The sequence below is a fragment of the Cherax quadricarinatus genome, chromosome 8 (genome assembly GCF_038502225.1).
Source record: "Cherax quadricarinatus isolate ZL_2023a chromosome 8, ASM3850222v1, whole genome shotgun sequence".
Taxonomy (NCBI): domain Eukaryota; kingdom Metazoa; phylum Arthropoda; class Malacostraca; order Decapoda; family Parastacidae; genus Cherax; species Cherax quadricarinatus.
Window position 1 is genome coordinate 53,213,719 of NC_091299.1, and position 19,758 is coordinate 53,233,476.

The 19,758-nt window shown below is 40.8% G+C and overlaps 1 protein-coding gene across 1 annotated transcript in view; it reads left to right on the forward strand.

Annotated features, from left to right (window-relative positions):
* The window catches only part of LOC128685521 (opioid-binding protein/cell adhesion molecule), a 312,879-nt gene that overhangs the window by 270,505 nt on the left and 22,616 nt on the right, over window positions 1-19,758 (forward strand). Inside the window, exon 6 of the mRNA XM_070082745.1 lies at window positions 11,864-11,997. Within this exon, the coding sequence (XP_069938846.1) occupies window positions 11,864-11,997 (134 nt within the window). The remainder of the gene's footprint in view (window positions 1-11,863; window positions 11,998-19,758) is intronic.

Sequence of the window (19,758 nt, forward strand, 5' to 3'; positions counted from 1 at the left end):
TGAGGGCAATGTGTGGTGTGAATATAATGCAGAGAATCCATAGTTTGGAGGTTTGGAGGAGGTGCAGGATAACGAAAACTATTATCCAGAGGGCTGAGGAGGGGTTATTGAGATAGTTTGGACATGTAGAGAGGCTGGAATGAATTAGAATGACTTCAAGAGTGTTTAAATCTGTAGTGGAGGGAAGGCGGGGAAGAGGTCGGCCTAGGTAAGGTTGGAAGGAGGGAATGAAGAAGGTTTGGACTTCCATCAAGCATGTGTGAGCGTGTTAGATAGGAGTGAAGGTAGACAAATGATTTTTAGCAGTTGACATGCTCTTAGAGAGTGAGCAAGGTAACATTTATGAAGCGATTCAGGGAAACTGGCAGGCCGGACTTGAGTCCTGGAGATGGCAGGTACAGTGCCGGCACTCTGAAGGAGTTGTGTCAATACTGCAGCTTTATAACTGTAGTATGAGCGATCCTCTGGCAAGACAGTGGTGATGAAAGTTTTCCCTTTTTTTTGGACCACCCTACCATGGGGGAAACAGCCATGTGTTAAAAAATATATAAAATTTTACAATAATTAATAATAAACAAAGACAATGAAATGTATATTTATCGATAAATTCAGAATGATTTTTTAGGAAATTATTGCATACTCAAATTTTCGCTTGCCTTATACGGCAAGAAGAGCGTTGCTATCTAAGTAAAAATCGCATGATTTACCTGTTTGGCAAAATATATATTTTTTTTATTAACACATAGGCCTTTTACCACGAAAGCAGGGTGGGACGAAAGAGAAAAACTTTATTATTCACTCCATCACTGTCTTGCCAGAAGCATGCTCACACTACAGTTGTAAACTGCAACATTAACATCCCTCCTTCAGAGTGACGGCACTGTACTTCCCATCTCCAGGAATCAAGGCCGGTCTGCCGGTTTCCCAGAATCCTTTCATAAATGTTACCTTGCCTGCATTCCAACAGCACTCCAAGTCCTAAAAACCATTTGTTTCCATTCGCTCCTATGTAACACGCTCACGCACACTGGAAGTCCAAGCCCCTCGCAGTCAAAACCTCCTTTACCCCCTCTGTCGAGCATTTCCTAAGCCGACCCGTACCTCGCCTTCCTTCCACTACAGATTTATACACTCTTGAAATCATTCTGTTTCGTTCCACCCTCTCTAAATGTCCAAACCATCTCAATAACCCCTATGGATAATAGAGTTTTGATAATCCCAAACCTTCTCATCTCCAAACTACGGATTCTCTGCATAATATTCACACCACACATTGCCCTCAGACATGACATCTCCACTGCCTACTTCCTTCTCGTTGCAACATTCACAACCCATGCCTCACACCCATACAAGAGCGTTGGTACAACTATACTCTCATACATTCCCCACTTTGCTTTCAGTGATAAAGTTATTTGTCTCCACGAACTCCTCAGTGCACCACTCACCTTTTTCCCCTCGTCAGTTCTATGATTCATCTCATCCTTCATAGACCCATCTTCTTACACGTGCACTCCCAAATATCTGAACACATTCACCTCCTCCATATTCTCTCCCTCCAATCTGATATCCAATCTTCTGTTACCTAAAGTTTTTGTTATCCTCATCACCTTACTCTTTCCTATATTCCATTTTAATTTCCTTCTTTTCATACCCTACCAAACTCAACCACAAACTTCTGCAACTTCTCTTCAGAATCTCCGAAAAGCACAGTGTCATCAGAAAAAAGCAACTGTGACAACTCCCACTTTGTGTTAGATTCTTTATCTTTCAACCCCACACCTCTTGCCAACACCTGAGCATTCACTTCTCTTACAACTCCATCTATAAATATTTTGAACAACCATGGTGACATCACACATCCCTGTCTAAGGTCTACTTTTACTGGAAAATAATCCCCCTTTCGCATACATACTCTAACCTGATGCTCAGTATCCACGTAAAAGCTTTTCACCGCTTTCAGCCTACCTTCTATTTCATTCATTTGCAACATCTGCCACATTGCCCCCCAATCCACCCTATCTTATGCCATTTCCAAATCCGTAATTGCCACAGATACCTCTTTACCCTTATCTAAATACTGTTCACCTATATGTTTCACTGTAAACACTTGGTCTACACATCCCTTTCCCTTCCTAAAGCCTCCTTGTTCATCTGCTATCCTATTCTCCGTCTTACTCTTAATTCTTTCAATAATAACTCTACCATACACTTTACCAGGTTTACTCAACAGACTTATCCCCCTATAATTTTTACACTCTCTTTTGTCCCCATTGCCTTTAAACAAAGGAAGTATGCACGCTCTCTGCCAATCCCTAGGCATGTAAAGTGAAAGGACACAAGTGCAACTAATGTGACATTTTATTGTGGCAACGTTTCGCTCTCCAGGAGCTTTATCAAGCCGTTACAGACAATGCATGGACACAGAGGGTATATATAGGCTTAGAGTGAGGTGCAATGCCAGTCGTAGTAGTAGTAGTAGTAGTAATATAAGTTTGTAGTAGTAGTAGTGATACAATATGGTAGAACAATTAACTTGCACATGAGTGAAAGGATATGAAATCTATTACTGGGTAACATAAAAATAATAGGTTAGACAAATATTTCTATAGGGGGTTGAATTAGACAAGGCCTGTTTCGGTGTTCATCCTCTGTAATGAGACCACAGCCCAAGCACTAAAATACATACATCCACCAAGGGGCACCATAGTCGTCAACAACAACCCTGAGGGAGATCCCATCACTGAACAATTAATTTTGACAGAATCAGAAGATTATAAGGCGATAATGTCATTTCCAGTAGGATTTGCGGGGGGCTACACTGGAATTCGACCACAACATATCAGAGAGATGGTAAATCCAGTATTCCGCGCATCTGCCTCAATTCTTCTCACAGAGTTAACAACTTTCGTCAACAACTGCCTGGCTGGGTGAATCCCAGAAGAATCCTCATAATGCTCCAAAATAGACCCATTGCTGTTGGTAACACTCTTCGTCGTCTCGTTGTCAAAGCAGCAGTAAGAAATATTCGCCCAGAAGATGCCAGTTTACTCCTGCCACACCAACTGGGCTTTGAGGTCTGTCAAGGCAATGAACATAAGAACATAAGAAAGAAGGAACACTGCAGCAGGCCTACTGACCCCATGCAGATCAGGTCCATGTTCCCCCTCCCCCCGGATTAGCCCAATGACCAACCCAATCTGGTCACCTCCACTCAAGGAGGGAGCACGGCACCAGACCCAGCAGCACAAGCTAGTCAGAACGAACTCACACTCACCCACACCCACTCATGTATTTATCTAACCAATTTTTAAAACTACACAACGTTTTATCCTGATTAACTGTACTTGGGAATTTGTTCCAGTCATCCACAACTTTATTACCAAACCCATGCTTTACTACATCCATCCTGAATCTGAATTTTTCCAACTTGAAACCATTGCTGCGAGTCCTGTCATGGTTGGAAATTTTCAGCACGCTGTTTACATCCCCTTTATTTACTCCTGTTTTCCATTTATACACCTCGATAATATCTCCCCTAATTCTACGCCTTTCGGGAGAGTGCAGATTCAGGGCCCTCCGTCTATCCTCATGGGGAAGATTTCTGATACATGGGATCATATGTGCGGGTTATTTGTGTATCGTTCCAGTCACGGTATTGTGCCTATTTTTGTTATTTATTTGTCATCCTCCTCTGTATGTTTTCCAGAACATTTATATCCATTCTGTAATACGGTGACCAGAACTGAGCAGCATAGTCTAAATGAGGCCTAACCAAGGATATATAGAGTAGAAGAACAACCTGAGGACTTCTATTATTTATACTTCTAGAAATGAAGCCAAGAATTCTGTTAGCTTTATTGTGAACACTAATGCACTGTTGTCTTGGTTTTAGATTACTGCTAACCAGAACTCCTAAATCCTTTTAGCGAGTGGTAGTAAGATCTACATTATTTAGTTTATACGTCACATGGTTATTTTCCTGTCCAACATTTAGAACTTTGCATTTGTCTATATTAAACTACATCTTCCACTTCTCCGACCATTGCATCAGTCTATTCCAACCATCCTGGAGTGCTCTAGTGTCCTTATTAGAATGAATTGGCCGGCCTACTTTGGTGTCATCAGCAAATTTGCTTATGTCGCTGTATATTCCCTCATCTATGTCGTTTATGTAAATTGTGAACAATAGGCCCAACACTGACCCCTGCAGAACACCGCTTGTGACGTGTCATCATTCTGATTTCTCCCCATTTATGCAAACTCTCTGCTGCCTATTTGTCAGCCATGCCTCTACGCAGGAGAAAATTTCTCCTTCTATTCCGTGTGCCTTAAGTTTCCTCAATAGCCTCTGATGTGAAACTCTATCGAAAGCCTTACTGAAGTCCATATACACAATATCATATTAATTACCATAATCTACCTCCTCAAACACCTTAGTGAGAAAAGTTAGTAAATTCGTAAGAAAGGAACGCCCCTTTGTAAAACCGTGTTGAGATTCATTAATCAATCAGTGCCTATCAAGATGGCTACGAATTGCTTCGACAATTATTGATTCCATAAATTTTCCCACTATGGAGGTAAGGCTTATTGGTCTATAGTTCGAAGCCAGGGACCTGTCACCTGCCTTGTAAACAGGAATTACATTTGCCATTTTCCACTTATCAGGCACTATGCCAGTTTGTAGTGATATGTTAAAAAGATTAGCCAAAGGTATACTAAGTTCCTCTTTACATTCCTTTAACACCCTTGCAAACAGTTCATCAGGACCTGGGGATTTGTTAGGTTTTAGTTTCTCTATTTGTCTGAGGACCATGTCACTAGTTACCGCAATCGTGCATAGTTTATTATCATCCTGTTCTACATATTATTTTAGGAATATCGCTAGTATTTTCCTGGGTAAAAACTGAGAGGAAGTAGGTATTGAAAATTTCACACATATCCTTATCACTGTCAGTGATCTGACCAGAGTTACTCTTAAGTGGGCCAATCTTGTCCCTAATCTTACTTCTGTATACCTGAAAGAACCCTTTTGGGTTAGTCTTTGAATCCCTTGGGACCTTAGCTTCATAATCCCTTTTTGCTTTTTTTATTCCTTTCTTTATTTTTCTTTTTAATTGAATATATTGATTTCCTAACTGCCCATCCCCTCTTTTGATACGCCTATATATGCCTCTCTTTTGACCAATGAGATGTTTTAATCTATTGTTCAAACATTTGGGATCATTTTTTTAGATCTAATTTCCCTACTCGGAGCAAAAGTTGTCTGGGCAGCTAGAACTATGCTCTGAAAAACGTCATATTGGCAACCAAGATCACCTACCTGACCCATAGTCAGGACATCCCAATTTAGCCCACCCAGGTAATTTTTCAGTCCCATGAAGTCGTTCAAGCAAAAATCTGGAACAGAGATTTGACTACAGTTATCTGGGTAATTCCATGATATATTGAAACTAAGTGATTTGTGATCACTTTCCCCAAGCTCATCATTAACCTCAAGATTATTAATTAGTGAATCTTTGTTGGCAAGAACCAAGTCAAGCAGATTGTTTCATCTAGTTGGTTCTGTCACAACCTGTTCTAAAAAACAATCCTGAACCGTATCAAGAAAGTCACTAGAGTCAAGATTTTGTGTCATATTGTTCCAATCAATTTGTCTAAACTTAAAATCTCCCATTAACACAACATTTTCATATTTAGATGCCTTATGAATTTCGTCCCATAACAGCTTACTGCACTCCATATCAAGGTTTGAGGGCTTTAAATCACACACAGAATTAATTTGTCATGACCCTCGAGAAACTGTAGCCAAACAAATTCTGCGTTCGATGTTTCAAATCTTATATCATGTCTAAGACAACAATTTAAATTTTCACTGACACACATCGCCACTCCACCACCCTTCCTGTTGACCATATCAGTGTGGAATAGTTTATAACCCTGTATGTTGCATTCAGAAGGCATTTCTCTATCTTTCAGGTTGAACCAGGTCTCTGTTATACCAATAATAGCTATATTACCTACACTTGGAAGTTATCTTACCTCATCTCCCTTATTTCTTAGACTCCTACTATTTATATAGTAAATCTTAAGGGAGCTAGTCACTCGTTGCCCTCTGCTATCTCTCTTTGTTGATCAACTGATTTGCAATTACTAGCAACTTTATTTTGTCTTTTAAACATATCCCTGAGGTATCCCGGTAATAACTGCTGTTTTTAACCCTAATGCTGCAGCCTGATTGTTTCCCACAAACACCCATTCCTCTATAATCTATCAGTTTAAATTCCTAGACAAGTCATCAATTACCCTCTCAGTCGAATTGGCTAATGCAACCACTCCATCGCCAGATAGATGAGTCCCATCCCTTGCATACATATCACGTTTGCCAAAGAGTAGGTCCCAGTTATCAATGAATGGGATTGCAAATTCCTGGCAGTACCTGTCTAGCCAGCGATTTATACCAATTGCCTTAGGCTTCAATAAATAACAAAAAGGCACAATACCGTGACTGGAACAATACACAAATAACCCGCACATAAAAGAGAGAAGCTTACGACGACGTTTCGGTCCGACTTGGACCATTGCCAAAGTCACTTTGACTTTGTCAATGGTCCAAGTCGGACCGAAACGTCGTCGTAAGCTTCTCTCTTTTATGTGCGGGTTATTTGTGCCTTAGGCTTCCATTCTTTGCCCACCCCATTTCTAGGCAGGATGCAACATATGACTTGGATCCATCCATTAGACCTAACTACTTCTATGCCTGACCTTTACTTATCTAGCAGCTCTTGTCTCCTGCCCTTCCCAATGCCATTACCTCCAGCTCTAAGACAGATAATGGGCTTGTTCCAGTTGCCTGACATAATATTATCCAACCTGCTGACTATGTCACCAACACCAGCTCCAGGAAGGCACAACCTCTGTCTGACCTTTCTCTCTCGGTTACAAAAAGCATGGTCGATATATCTTACCTGAGAATCTCCTACTATTAAAATATTCTTACCTTGATTAGCAGGGAAATCAGTGGTACCTTCAACTTCACTAACCATTGAAGTGCACTCGTCCTGGAGAACAGAGAATCGATTTCCTACCTTCTCATCTTCTCTGTTAACCCTCCATATCTTCCTTCTTCCTGAACTGTGAACCACTTGCCACTTAAAGCGGCTGCTACTATCACCGCTAGTGACCATTTCCTCCTTACCAGCTAAATCCTTCTCACACTCACTCCCAAACTCATCTAGGTGAAGCTTCAGCCTCCTATTTTTCTATTTTGCCGCTCATGCGGCAAGGGCCTACATCAGGGACCTTCCAGAAGACAAGGCCGTAGTCAAACTTGATTATAAATATGCCTTTAATATAGTGAAGAGAGATGTGATCTTTCCGGCTTTTCAGGATCAGTTCCACAGTCTTTTTCCCTTCATTTCAGCAGGCTACATCAAACCCTCAATTCTTTTGTTTGGCGTACATGAAATTCCCTCATCAGAGGGTGTTCAGCGGGGTGATCCACTCGATCCACTTCTCTTCTGCTTGGCAGCAAGAGAACTAACTTCCAACCTACACAGCGAGCTCAACATTTGGTACCTGGTTGATGGCACTCTCGCAGGTACTGAAGAGTCCTTGTTAGAGGACCTACAACTGGTGAAGACAAAGAGAGAAGCCTTGGGACTCATCCTCAATTTTTCCAAGTGTGAAATCATCACAACGAACCAGGAAATAATCAATGCTGTGCGAACAATCCTCCCGTAAGTCTCAATTACCACTCCATCCAACAGTACCCTTTTGGGAGCACCGCTGGGTCACCAGGCCGTCGACACGGTCCTCAAGCGAAAATTGAATGACCTGAAGAGAATGGAGGAGAGAATAAACGATCTTGATGCCCACGAAGCCCTGTATCTCCTCATAAGGTGTCTTACTATGCCAAGTCTCACTTACTTCCTGAGGTGCACGCCCTCTTTTGACAGCCCAACACTCGACGAATATGACGCACACCTGAGATCAATTTTTAAGACAGCACTGAATCTGTCGCTAGAGGATCAGCAATGGGATCATGCAACCCTCCCAGTGCGACTAGGAGCTATAAGGGTGCGCAAAGCAACGCAGGAAGCTTTATCTGCATTTCTGCCTTCGTGTTTGGCTTCCAGCGGATTAGTCAAGAAGATTTTCCCCGAAAGCTTAAAACGTGGTAGGAGCTCAAGACCCAATCTTCACTGGAGCAGCCATGCAGAGGGACATCCTTGCAGACTCCTCCAGTAGACCAGCTCCTCCCAAAGAGCAAAAACAGCCCCACTGGGACAAACCGATCATGGACAAAATCGCCAAGACAATGCTCACCAAAGCTTCAGGAAAGGACAAAGCTCGTCTCCTAGTGGTGAAGGCACCACACTCAGGAGATTTCCTTCTAGCTGTTCCCAATTCCTCCCTGGGCACTCGGCTCAACCCACAGGCCATCTGGATTGGTGTTGCTCTTCGCCTAGCTGCCCCATCCTCATCGAACATAGGTGTATTTGCGGCAGGGCGACGGCTGATCAATTCGGACTTCATGGGCTCATGTGTCACACATCAGAAGGGAAGTATCCCAGAAATAAGGAGGTCAACGACATCTTAAAGGGTTGGGTGGTCCTGTGGCTTAAAGGGTCATGTGGTTCTCGCTTACCATGAGGCAGGCCAGTACAACATGGGTTCGAATCCTTGGCTAGCGCAGTGTTGTTATTGATGAATACCAGTCGTCCGTGGTTACATATATATATATATATATATATATATATATATATATATATATATATATATATATATATATATATATATATATATATATATATATTCAACAAGTCGACCATCTCCCACCGAGGCAGGGTGACCAAAAAAGAAAGAAAATCCCCAAAAAGAAAATACTTTCATCATCATTCAACACTTTCACCTTACTCATACATAATCACTGTCTTTGCAGAGGCGCCCAGATACATGAGTTTAGAAGCATATATATAAATATATATAACATATCTCTCCAAACTGCCAATATCCCAAACCCCTCCTTTAAAGTGCAGGCATTGTACTTCCCATTTCCAGGACTCAACTCCGGCTATATAAAAATAACCGGTTTCCCTGAATCCCTTTGCTAAATATTACCCTGCTCACACTCCACCAGCTCGTCAGGTCCCAAAAACCATTGGCCTCCATTCACTCCTATCTAACACGCTCACGCACGCTTGCTGGAAGTCCAAACCCCTCGCCCACAACACCTCCTTTACCCCCTCCCTCCAACCTTTTCGAAGACGACCTCTACCCCACCTTCCTTCCCCTACAAATTTATACGCTCTTCAAGTCATTGTACTTTGACCCATTCTCTCTAAATGACCAAACCACCTCAACAATCCTCTTCAGCCCTCTGACTAATACTTTTATTAACTCCACACCTTCTCCTAATTTCCACACTCCGAATTCTCTGCATAATATTTAAACCACACATTGCCCTTAGACAGGACATCTCCACTGCCTCCAGCCGCGTGTTTGCTGCAACATTTACAACCGAAGCTTCACACGCATATATGAGTGTTGATACCACTATGCTTTCATACATTCCTTTCTTTACCTCCATTGATAACTTTTTTGTCTCCACAAATACCTCAACGCACCACTCACACGTGTTATTTTAGACCTTCTCGTTGGAAGCAATTCAAAATTCGCGACGCTGTTAACCACTAAATGAAACAGTCCAGTGGTTAAGACTGGTCATCTGTCTCACCTTTATGTCTTATCTCCGTAATGATCATTCACGAGTGTTATCCCCTAGAGTGATCATAAAAGGTGATGCCAGTGTGTCACTGGTTCCTACTTTCTATACAGTTTGAGAACCCTTTCATGTTTAACTTCCCTTAACAGGAATTTCTTTATGTGATTCAGGTATTGAAATCTTTCTTAATAGTATGTTGAAAGAGATCATATAATAAGTTGAAATCATATCTAATAAAATTGGCGATGTACCACTAAAAGATGCCATTTGTGAATTTTCATAAGACTTGTTCTGGGAAAAGTCTCATTCTGAGAGAGACGTGACCGCATGTGATTCCCAGCTCACTGTCCTGAGTAAACACTGGAATCTCATGTTCTAGAGGAAATAATTCTGGTACGGAGGTTTAATTATTAAGCCAGATCCCGAACCTATTTAATGAGAATTAAAGGTTCCTCACAAAATTTACCATATGCTACTACATCGTTTCCGAATTGGTGCTGAAGGGGACACTTGATATATCCCAAAATTTCGTACAATCATTGTTTACGTTGATTACTGATTACGTTGATTACGTTGTTTACTGCAAAATAAGAAACAATACATCCCAGAGTCCAGGAAGGTAATAATAGTTGGTTGAAAAAGACATGTGAACAAACACTAGGACATATAAGAGAGCGTTTCTGTCATGTGACGAACTTGATCACTTCTAATACACAGAGAATAAAATAACAGTAATATAAGCGGAGAGTGGGGCGTGAGTGACACATAGTGACCTGAAAAAATGACATATTTGAGAAGAGGCCAGGTAGACAATGAGGTCATTTGATTCCTGTGTTGTGCACATGACCTCTTCTCAACTATGTCAGTTTTCAGTTCACTATGCGTCACAAATGATACATATCTTGTCAGGCACAGCAACATTATGAAATCTTGAAACAGAGTGCATCACCACAACCTACATGCTAACTTCTGGTCCAGCTCTTGGGCATGATCTGCTTCAACTGGGGAATTCCGCTTATCAGTGACAATGCCTTCGTCTGCTGTACCTCATATGAATCCATTACATAAACATCAGTTTTCCTGCCTATGTTACAGATTCTTCAAGACTACGGTGCTTATTACCTAATCACAGGCTGAGGGACTGATTACTTTATCTTCCACTGTCTTCTGTATATATTTCTACATTCTTCAGATTATATCCTTATATTGTACTGATAAAGCCATTGGAAGGCCAAATATCTACAAAATAAAGATACCCGTATGTTGCTGCACATATCTAATTCTTTTGATATACAATATTGATAAGCTGGTGAATTAGACACAGTTGTATCACCTGGGTATTTTTATTTAGTAGATGTTTCGCCAACCAGTGGCATTATCAGTTTACAAATTTCAGAAAAGTGTCGGAGATGAGGTAATCAGTCCCTCAGCCTGATAACCTAGATGTTCAGTGCTTTAGTCTTCATGAATCTGAAGCACAAGCAGAAACATACACGTTTATATACAGGAGTCAAAAACAGTTATTGTCACGAGTAGTCAGGACTTAACAGTGGAAGTAGTTATGTTCAAGAGTTGGGACAAAGGTTAGTAAGTGGGGAAAAGAAAGCTTCTGTGTCAAGATTCCACAGTGTTACTCTGGCTGACAAGTACTGATACTTTTAAATACCGACATGGAAAAGAGGAAGTCTACAGCCAAATAAAAGTGGTGTTGGGTTGATAAATTCAACACTGAATACTCCAGACACACTGCCAACACACTGCTCACCGAGCAATGTGTTGGCACTGTTCAGCCCACCCACTGTTCATCCCACCCATGCTGAACAGTGGGAAGAAGTGCTAATTTTAGTATTTTAAATCAGTTGACAAAATCTATTCGTGTGCAGAGAAATGTTTTAATTTAAATTCTTGCATAGAAAGCTGATTATTAACGTAAATGAACAAAATACACAAAGAACTAGGTAGTATACAAGTCAGATAATCACCAGGCATCATACAGTTGATTAATATAACAAAAATCTCGTGTATGATTACCTGGGATCATTTACCTTATACCTGCAAACATAAGACCCACGCAGACCTCAGTGTCTTCAGCAATCTGCCTTTGCCACGTACTAACACTTAACTCATCCTTTCCCTCAGAGCAAGCCACCGTTCGTGTTCTGGTACCACGGAGAGTACATGGTCAACTACGACGGTAGCCGCCACCGCCTCAACGTCATCACCACCGTGGAAAGTATTACGACGCAATCACGCCTCACTATAACTGACGCAAGGTGAGTCATGCAGTCGCTGTCAGTGATATAAGGAGAGTGACGCACTCACCATCACTGACACAAGGTGAGTTAAACACTCACCATCATTGAGACAATGTAAATGACCTCACCATCTTAATGATCACTAGCTGAGTGATGCACTCACCATTCACCAGCATAAGTTGAATAATGCATTCACCATCACCAACACAAGGTCAATGATGCAATCACCATCACTGACGCAAGGTGAGCGCTGTATTGTCATCTTCAGTCCCCCATCACTGACGCAAGGTGACATGTGTTCAACATTACTGAAACAGTGACTCATAGAAATATTCACTATCACTGACACACTTACTGTTACTGATACATATTGTCACTGACACAGTCATCATCACTGACACACTCGCCATCACTAAGATACTCATTATAACTGACGCACTCACCAACACAAACACACTCACCATTCTTTGTTCACTCACTGTCTCACCATCACAGACATACAGTCATTAATTTACTCACCATTACTGACACATTCACCATAATTGGCAAACTCAGCGTCACTCACACACTCACCAATACTCTTTCATTATCTCTCACTGATACTCGGCATTACTCACACAGGGACACTCAAATACTCACTATCATTCATACACCAATTCTCCCATACCATGACTGACACACTCATCATCACTTACTCACTATTACTCTGAAACTGCTGTCACTGATATACTCATTATCACTCACTCTGACTCACACTCTCACTGTTGTACACACTCACCATCGCACACGCACTCACCATCATTCACACACTCACTATCACTTACATGCTTACAATCAATGATGCAATCTTTATCACTCAAACTCTCAACAACACTAAAACACTCACCATCAGTGACACGCTCACTCATCATCACTAATTCATTCCCGCATTCACTATCAGTATCACACTCACTATTACTCCCATTCCCCATTGCAAACAGACGTACCATCAATGACACTTTCTCAGTAATGGTGAACGCCCCGCTCACCATTACTGATACACTCTCCATCAGTAAGAACCTCGCCTTCACTTACTAACACACACATACACCATTACTGACACACTATCACTGACTTCTTCACTGTTACTGTGACATTCAACATCCTTAACCACCTCACTATCACTCCTACATTCACGTTATTTCTCACACGCTCATTATTACTCAGACGTTCACTACAATACTGTCACCATTTCTCACACACACACATTCCATCAGTAACATTCAACATAATTTACCAACTATTACTCACTTCAACAACAACATCAACTAGGACCAAGTAAACCATGTCCTAATTGAAACATGTTGGGAAGATATCTTAAATAACCTAGACCCTAACCAGTGCACTGAGAAGATCAACTTCCTGGTTGCTGAAGTATGTTTAAGGTATATTCCCATAAGAAAAAAGAAGAGAAGTAGTAAACTGAGGAGTGAGGGGCGCTCCCTCTACAGGAGAATGCGAAGAACCACTGAGCTCCTGAAGAACGCTAGATTTTCTGAAACACGGAAAGAAGCACTAACCAGAGAATTGGAAAATATTGAGCATATGTTAAAGGATTCATACAGGATCCAGGAGAGACAAGAGAAGCTAGAAGTAATTTGTGAAGGTGAAGGAAATTCGAAGTATTTATCTTTATATGCCAAAAACAATGCAAAAACCACATGTAGTATAAGGCTCCTACTCAAACAAAATGGATCTTACACAGGTGACGTCAAAGAAATGAGTGAGATACTGAAATCTCAATACGACTTTGTGCTTAGCGAACCCCTAGTCAGTCTAAAGATAGACAATCCAAATAATTTTTTCATGAATGAGCTTCAAAACCTTGTAAGTGTATGCTAAATTTCTGTCATAACCTTAACTTCACTAGACTTTGATAAAGCCATTGACAATATGCCTATGCACTCAACCCCAGACCAAGATTCGTGAAACTCTATGTTCATTAAGAACTTCAAGAAACTCCTCTTCTTGGCTCTAAGTATGCTACAGAGAAGGAGCATAGAGAAAGGTGAGATTCCACAGTCACTTAAAAAACGGGTGGCAGCAAAGCTATAGCTAAGAACTATAGACCAGTAGCTGTAACATCCCACATCATAAAAATCTTTGAAAGAGTTCTAAGAAGCAGAATTGCAAACCACTTGGATAGCCAACACTTGCACAATCCAGGGCACCGTATCATCATCTGCAGACGATACTAGGATCTGTATGAAAGTGTCATCCATTGAGGACGCGGCAAATCTCCAAGAAGATATAAACCAAGTTTTCCAATGAGCAACGGAAAACAATATAATTTTCAAGGAAGACAAATTCCAACTACTTCGTTATGGAAAACTGGGGGAAACAATAGCTAGGACTGAGTATACTACAAACTCTAATCACACAGTAGAACGGAAAAGTAATGTGAAGGACCTGGGAGTGGTAATGTTTTAGGATTTCACCTTCATGGGTCATAAGAGCGTCACTACCACATTTGCGAGAAAAATGATAGAATGGATAAAGAGAACATTCAAGACAAGATATACCAAACCAATGATGATCCTTTTAAATCACTTGTTTTCTCTAGCCTGGAACACTGCTGTACACTGACAGCTCCATTCAAGGCAGGTGAAATCGCAGATCTAGAGAATGTACATAGAACCTTTACTGCACATTATCAGTTCCATCAAACATCTTAACTACTGGGAACGCTTAGAAGCATTTGACTTGTACTCACTGGAATGCAGGCGAGAGAGATACATCATAATCTGCACCTGGGAAGATCCTAGAGGGGCTGGTCCATAATCTGCTCACAGAAATCACAAGACTTAGCAGGCGATGCAACATAAGCCCAATGAAAAGTAGGGGCACCATTAGTACACAAAAACAAAACATCATAAGTATCCGTGACCCAAAATTGTTCAACAGCCTCCCACGAGCCATGAGGGGAATTACCAATAGACCCCTGGTTGTCTTCAAGAAGGAGATGGACAGATACCTAAATTCAGTGCCGGATCAACTGGGCTGTGGTTCGTTTGTTGGACTATGTGCTGCCACCAGTAACAATCTAGTTGATCAGGCTCTGATTCACCGGGAGATCTGGTCGAAGACCGGGCCGCAGGGGCGTTGATCCCTGGAATACCCTCCAGGTAGATAATTTACATATATACACATATATATATATATATATATATATATATATATATATATATATATATATATATATATATATATATATATATGTATATATATATGTCGTGCCGAATATGTAAAACTGGTCAATTAGCAAGAACTCATTTAAAATTAAGTCCTTTCCAAAATTTTCTCTTATACGTTTAGAGATATATTTTTTTCATTAATGTTAATGTAAAAATTTTTTATTTTGCTCCAAAAGAAACTTAGAAAACTTACCTAACTTTATTATAACAAGAACAATTTATTTTAGCCTAACCCAACTAAATATATTTTATGTGCGAACATTAAAATGGTATAAAATACCGACAGATTGTTAGGTAAGACACATATGCAACAGTTAGGTATCTTTATTTCGAAACGTTTCGCCTACACAGTAGGCTTCTTCAGTCGAGTACAGAAAAGTTGATAGAAGCAGAAGATACTTGAAGACGATGTAATCAGTCCATCACCCTTAAAGTTTTGAGGTGGTCAGTCCCTCAGTCTGGAGAAGAGCATTGTTCCGTTGTCTGAAACAATATGAAGTTGAAGTGACAGAATGGGGCCTTATATAGTGCCAGGAGGTGAGACGTAGGTTGCTTTGGGAGGGCAGGTCCCTCTCAATATATTTTAAATACGTTTACAATAATTTAGTACTAAACAAACACAATCAAATATATTTTTTTCGTTAGGTTCAGAATGATTTTGGCGAAATTATTGCATACACAAATTTTCACTTGTCCTATATGGCAAGATGAACGTTGCTATTTAAGCCAAGATCGCAAGTTCTGCCTATTCGGCACGACATATATATATATATATATATATATATATATATATATATATATATATATATATATATATATAGAGAGAGAGAGAGAGAGAGAGAGAGAGAGAGAGAGAGAGAGAGAGAGAGAGAGAGAGAGAGAGAGAGAGAGATAAATAGATAGATATATGTGGCAAACACGTCAAGCCTTCTCTAAACGCGTCGCAGCGCTCTCCGTTGTCTTTCGAGGATTATCGCTTTTTTTTGGGCGTGCTAGAACGTAAAACTGTGCTAGTGAATTTATAAAGTACATCTGTTCAGTGATGGAATCTCATCTAGCAAATAATAGCAACCACTGTGCTAAAATAAGGAAAGAGTGTGCTAGTGGTCTGTACTCCGAGGGGAGTTAAGGAGCCAGAGTGCCGTGTGTGAATAAACACCAAAGGATTTTTTGCGAGAGGAAATAAAACTTCCCTGAAAATTGAGTATAATTCGTAGTGAAATAGCGTATATCACTGTGGTACTGGAGTGCATAGATAAGTCACCTCAGTTAATGTGGTGAAATTAAGAGAGAAGTAATATGCTAATATTTTAAACCAGTGTTGCTAGCAGTCGCAAGATTCTACCACGCAAGTCAATGTGTTTAAAAAAACTTTCCCACAAACTGTTAATCTACCCTACGTATAATCCAGTGATACCATAGAGTAAGACCTTATCAAATACGAAAAAATAGGATTTTAATATGAGAATATTACAGTGATATTGCAGTGTAAGTTCAGTGGCTCATCCATTGTTTCCACAATGGGGAGGCCTGGCCTTAGACCGGGTGGAGGGGGCGTTCACCCCCGAAACCCTCTCCAGGTATACTCCAGGTAACGGCTGTTCTACGGTTAATGGTGCCAATACAGGAAATTGTTTGGGTCTAAAAGTGAACATTGATCAGAGTGAGGAATCAGTACGATCAGTAAAGTAAAATATATTTGAGTGATCAGTGAGGAATGAATCTGGAAAGAGTTATACAATGAACCAAACAAAATGAAATGCAGAGAAAATATGATTCATGTCCACCCCGAGGAAGAAAACGGGATATCATGAGACCTTTTCCGACTCCTCACGATCCTCTACCCTGCACTCGCTACCCACAACCATAATATAGTCCCTCCCATTTCCCCCATAATTCACCCACTACTTACAAGCGGCAAGCTCGGTTTCTATAAATAGATTTCACATATTACTGCCAGTAGTGCCGAGCAGAAAGATAAACTGGAATTTCGTGGCATGCACAGCGAAATAGGATACGAGCAGGATGTCAGTACTGTATACCTGTAGGACATTAAAAAAATCCTTGGAATTAAATCCAGGATCACATGCAACCTGTGCATTTCCAAGCATCATATCTTATGTGCAAGAAAATACACTGCCTCAAAAAATGACATCGAACTAGCAAGGTGTTTCTGGTTTCACAATAAATATATAGAACTTTGGGCAGGTATTAAGAAGGTACTCAGGAGGGTAATAAATAATAAAAACAATAAAAGAAAGAAAATAAAGAAGAACTCTTGGACAGTCTACTCAGTATATATAAATCATGGGAGGAAGGGACAGGAGGAGTGAACCTAACACTGCAGAATGCCCATACCACAACGGATGACATGAAATTAAAAAGTCACCCACTGAAAAAAATAATGGAAACAAAAACTTCAACTAGCCCAACCCCAACCCATAGTGCTAACTCAGACCCATCCCCCAGCACTAGCACTACTGCCCCCAGCCCTAGGGCTGACTTAGACTCGGCTCCCAGTCTTAATGCTAGTCCAGACTCTGCTAGGGACTCTATCACAGCCACCACTGAATCCTTAAATATACAACCATCATTGCACAAGACCATAACCCACTTTATAGATGTAGCGGAGGAGGAGGAGTCAGCTCCTCTCTTGCATGTGCGGGTTATTTGTGTATCTTTCCAGTCAAGGTATTGTGCCTTTTTTTGTTATTGTTGGCTACTGAGGATTGTAGTGCAGTCCTAGAAACTGCACAAACTGAGAACACACCTACCACAAATTCTACCCAAAAGCGAAATGGTTCAAATTCTATGTTTGGGGCATCTGTAATCATGGAATATCAAGAAAAACAAATGTAACATGCAATTTTGAGCATCCTCAAAAATGTTGTGACCTCCTGTCTAAAGGAGTGTGTCTTTCTACCTACTGCAAATTCTTTCACACAGAAATGTGCCACTCTTCAGTCCTCCAAAAACAGTGCTACAACACTAGTTGTCCTGCATACCATCTATTAGGGACCAGGAGGTACAGACCCCATAAAACAAACCATAGTAGTTACGACAATCCCACTCCAAGTGATTTTCTAGTGACAGGAAACGAAGAGAGAAAATGGAAGAAAATAACAAAAATAGCCCACACCTTGGAGCTTAGTTAAACTCGAGGCACAGCTAGTGGCCCTTCAGAGCCACAATTACTGATGCCAATAACTAAATCCCTCAGACAAACACAGAATACGACCACCAGCAAAAATATGCTTTTAATCAGTGGACTCCTAGAGGAGTCAAATGCGATGTTTGCAGCCTTTACAGAGACCCAATACATAAGATCGCTTTGACAACGAAATATGGATAAATGGGTACAACCTTTTCAGGTGCGACAGAATGAACAGGCAACAAGGGGGGGATGGGGTTGGCCTGTACGTCAAAGAGCTTCTCATCTGCACAGAGATTCTGAACACCACACATGATGTAATTAAAGTTCTAACACTAAAGATCAAGAAAAAGAACCCAGTCATCGTGGTTGTATATAAGCCTCCAGATGCAACCTCCCAACAGTTCAAGGAATTGCTACTGAAAATTGATTACTGTCTGGAAAGCCTTCCAGTTCCATCCCCAAATATTTTACTGCTTGGTATGTTCAACCTAAGGCATGAAGATTGAGACACTTATGCAACATATGAGAATCTTTATTAAGGAAACGTTTCACCACACAGTAACTTCTTCAGTCTAATACAAAGCAGAGAGGGGTAAGGAGAAAAGGAGTTTGAGGTAATCAGTCCCTCAGCCTGTTATCAATGTGTTCAGTCCATCAATCTTGTAGAAAGTGAAGCATATGGCCGGAGAATTGGCTTGTATACTGTAGACAGGTGAGTCGAAGCAGTAGGAGGCGGGATCATGGTGGAACCATCCACTAGTGTAAGTAGGTCTTCGTCCAAAGGTTGGACAAGTATTGAAGAACTTCTTGTATCAAGTTCCCATGATGTTGCAGTGTCTGACAGATGTGATAAATGGCTTTAAAACCGACAAATTGAAGATTGAGAAACTTATGCAACATATGAGAATCTTTATTAAGGAAACGTTTCGTACAATAGAGTGGTAATGTCCGAGGATCTCGTTTTCAAGGATCAAAACAGTGCCACAATCATAACTGCGAAGATGATAGGATGGATAATGAGAACGTTCAAAACAAGAGATGCAAAGCCAATTATAATTCTTTTTAAATTAATTGTTTTCTCTAGGCTGGAATACTGCTGTACATTAACATCTCCATTCAAGGCAGGTGGAATTGCAGATCTAGAGAATGTACAGAGAACCTTCACTGCACATGTAAGTTCCATCAGTCACCTTAACTATTTGGAATGCTTGGAAGCACTTGACTTGTACTCACTGGAACACAGGCGAGAGAGAGATATCATAATCTACGCTTGGAAAATTCTCGATGGAATGGTACTTAATCTGCATATAGAAATCACTCGCATCGAAAGCAAAACACTGGGCAGGCAGTGCAAAATTCCCTCAATAAAAAGTAGGGGTGTCATTAGTACAC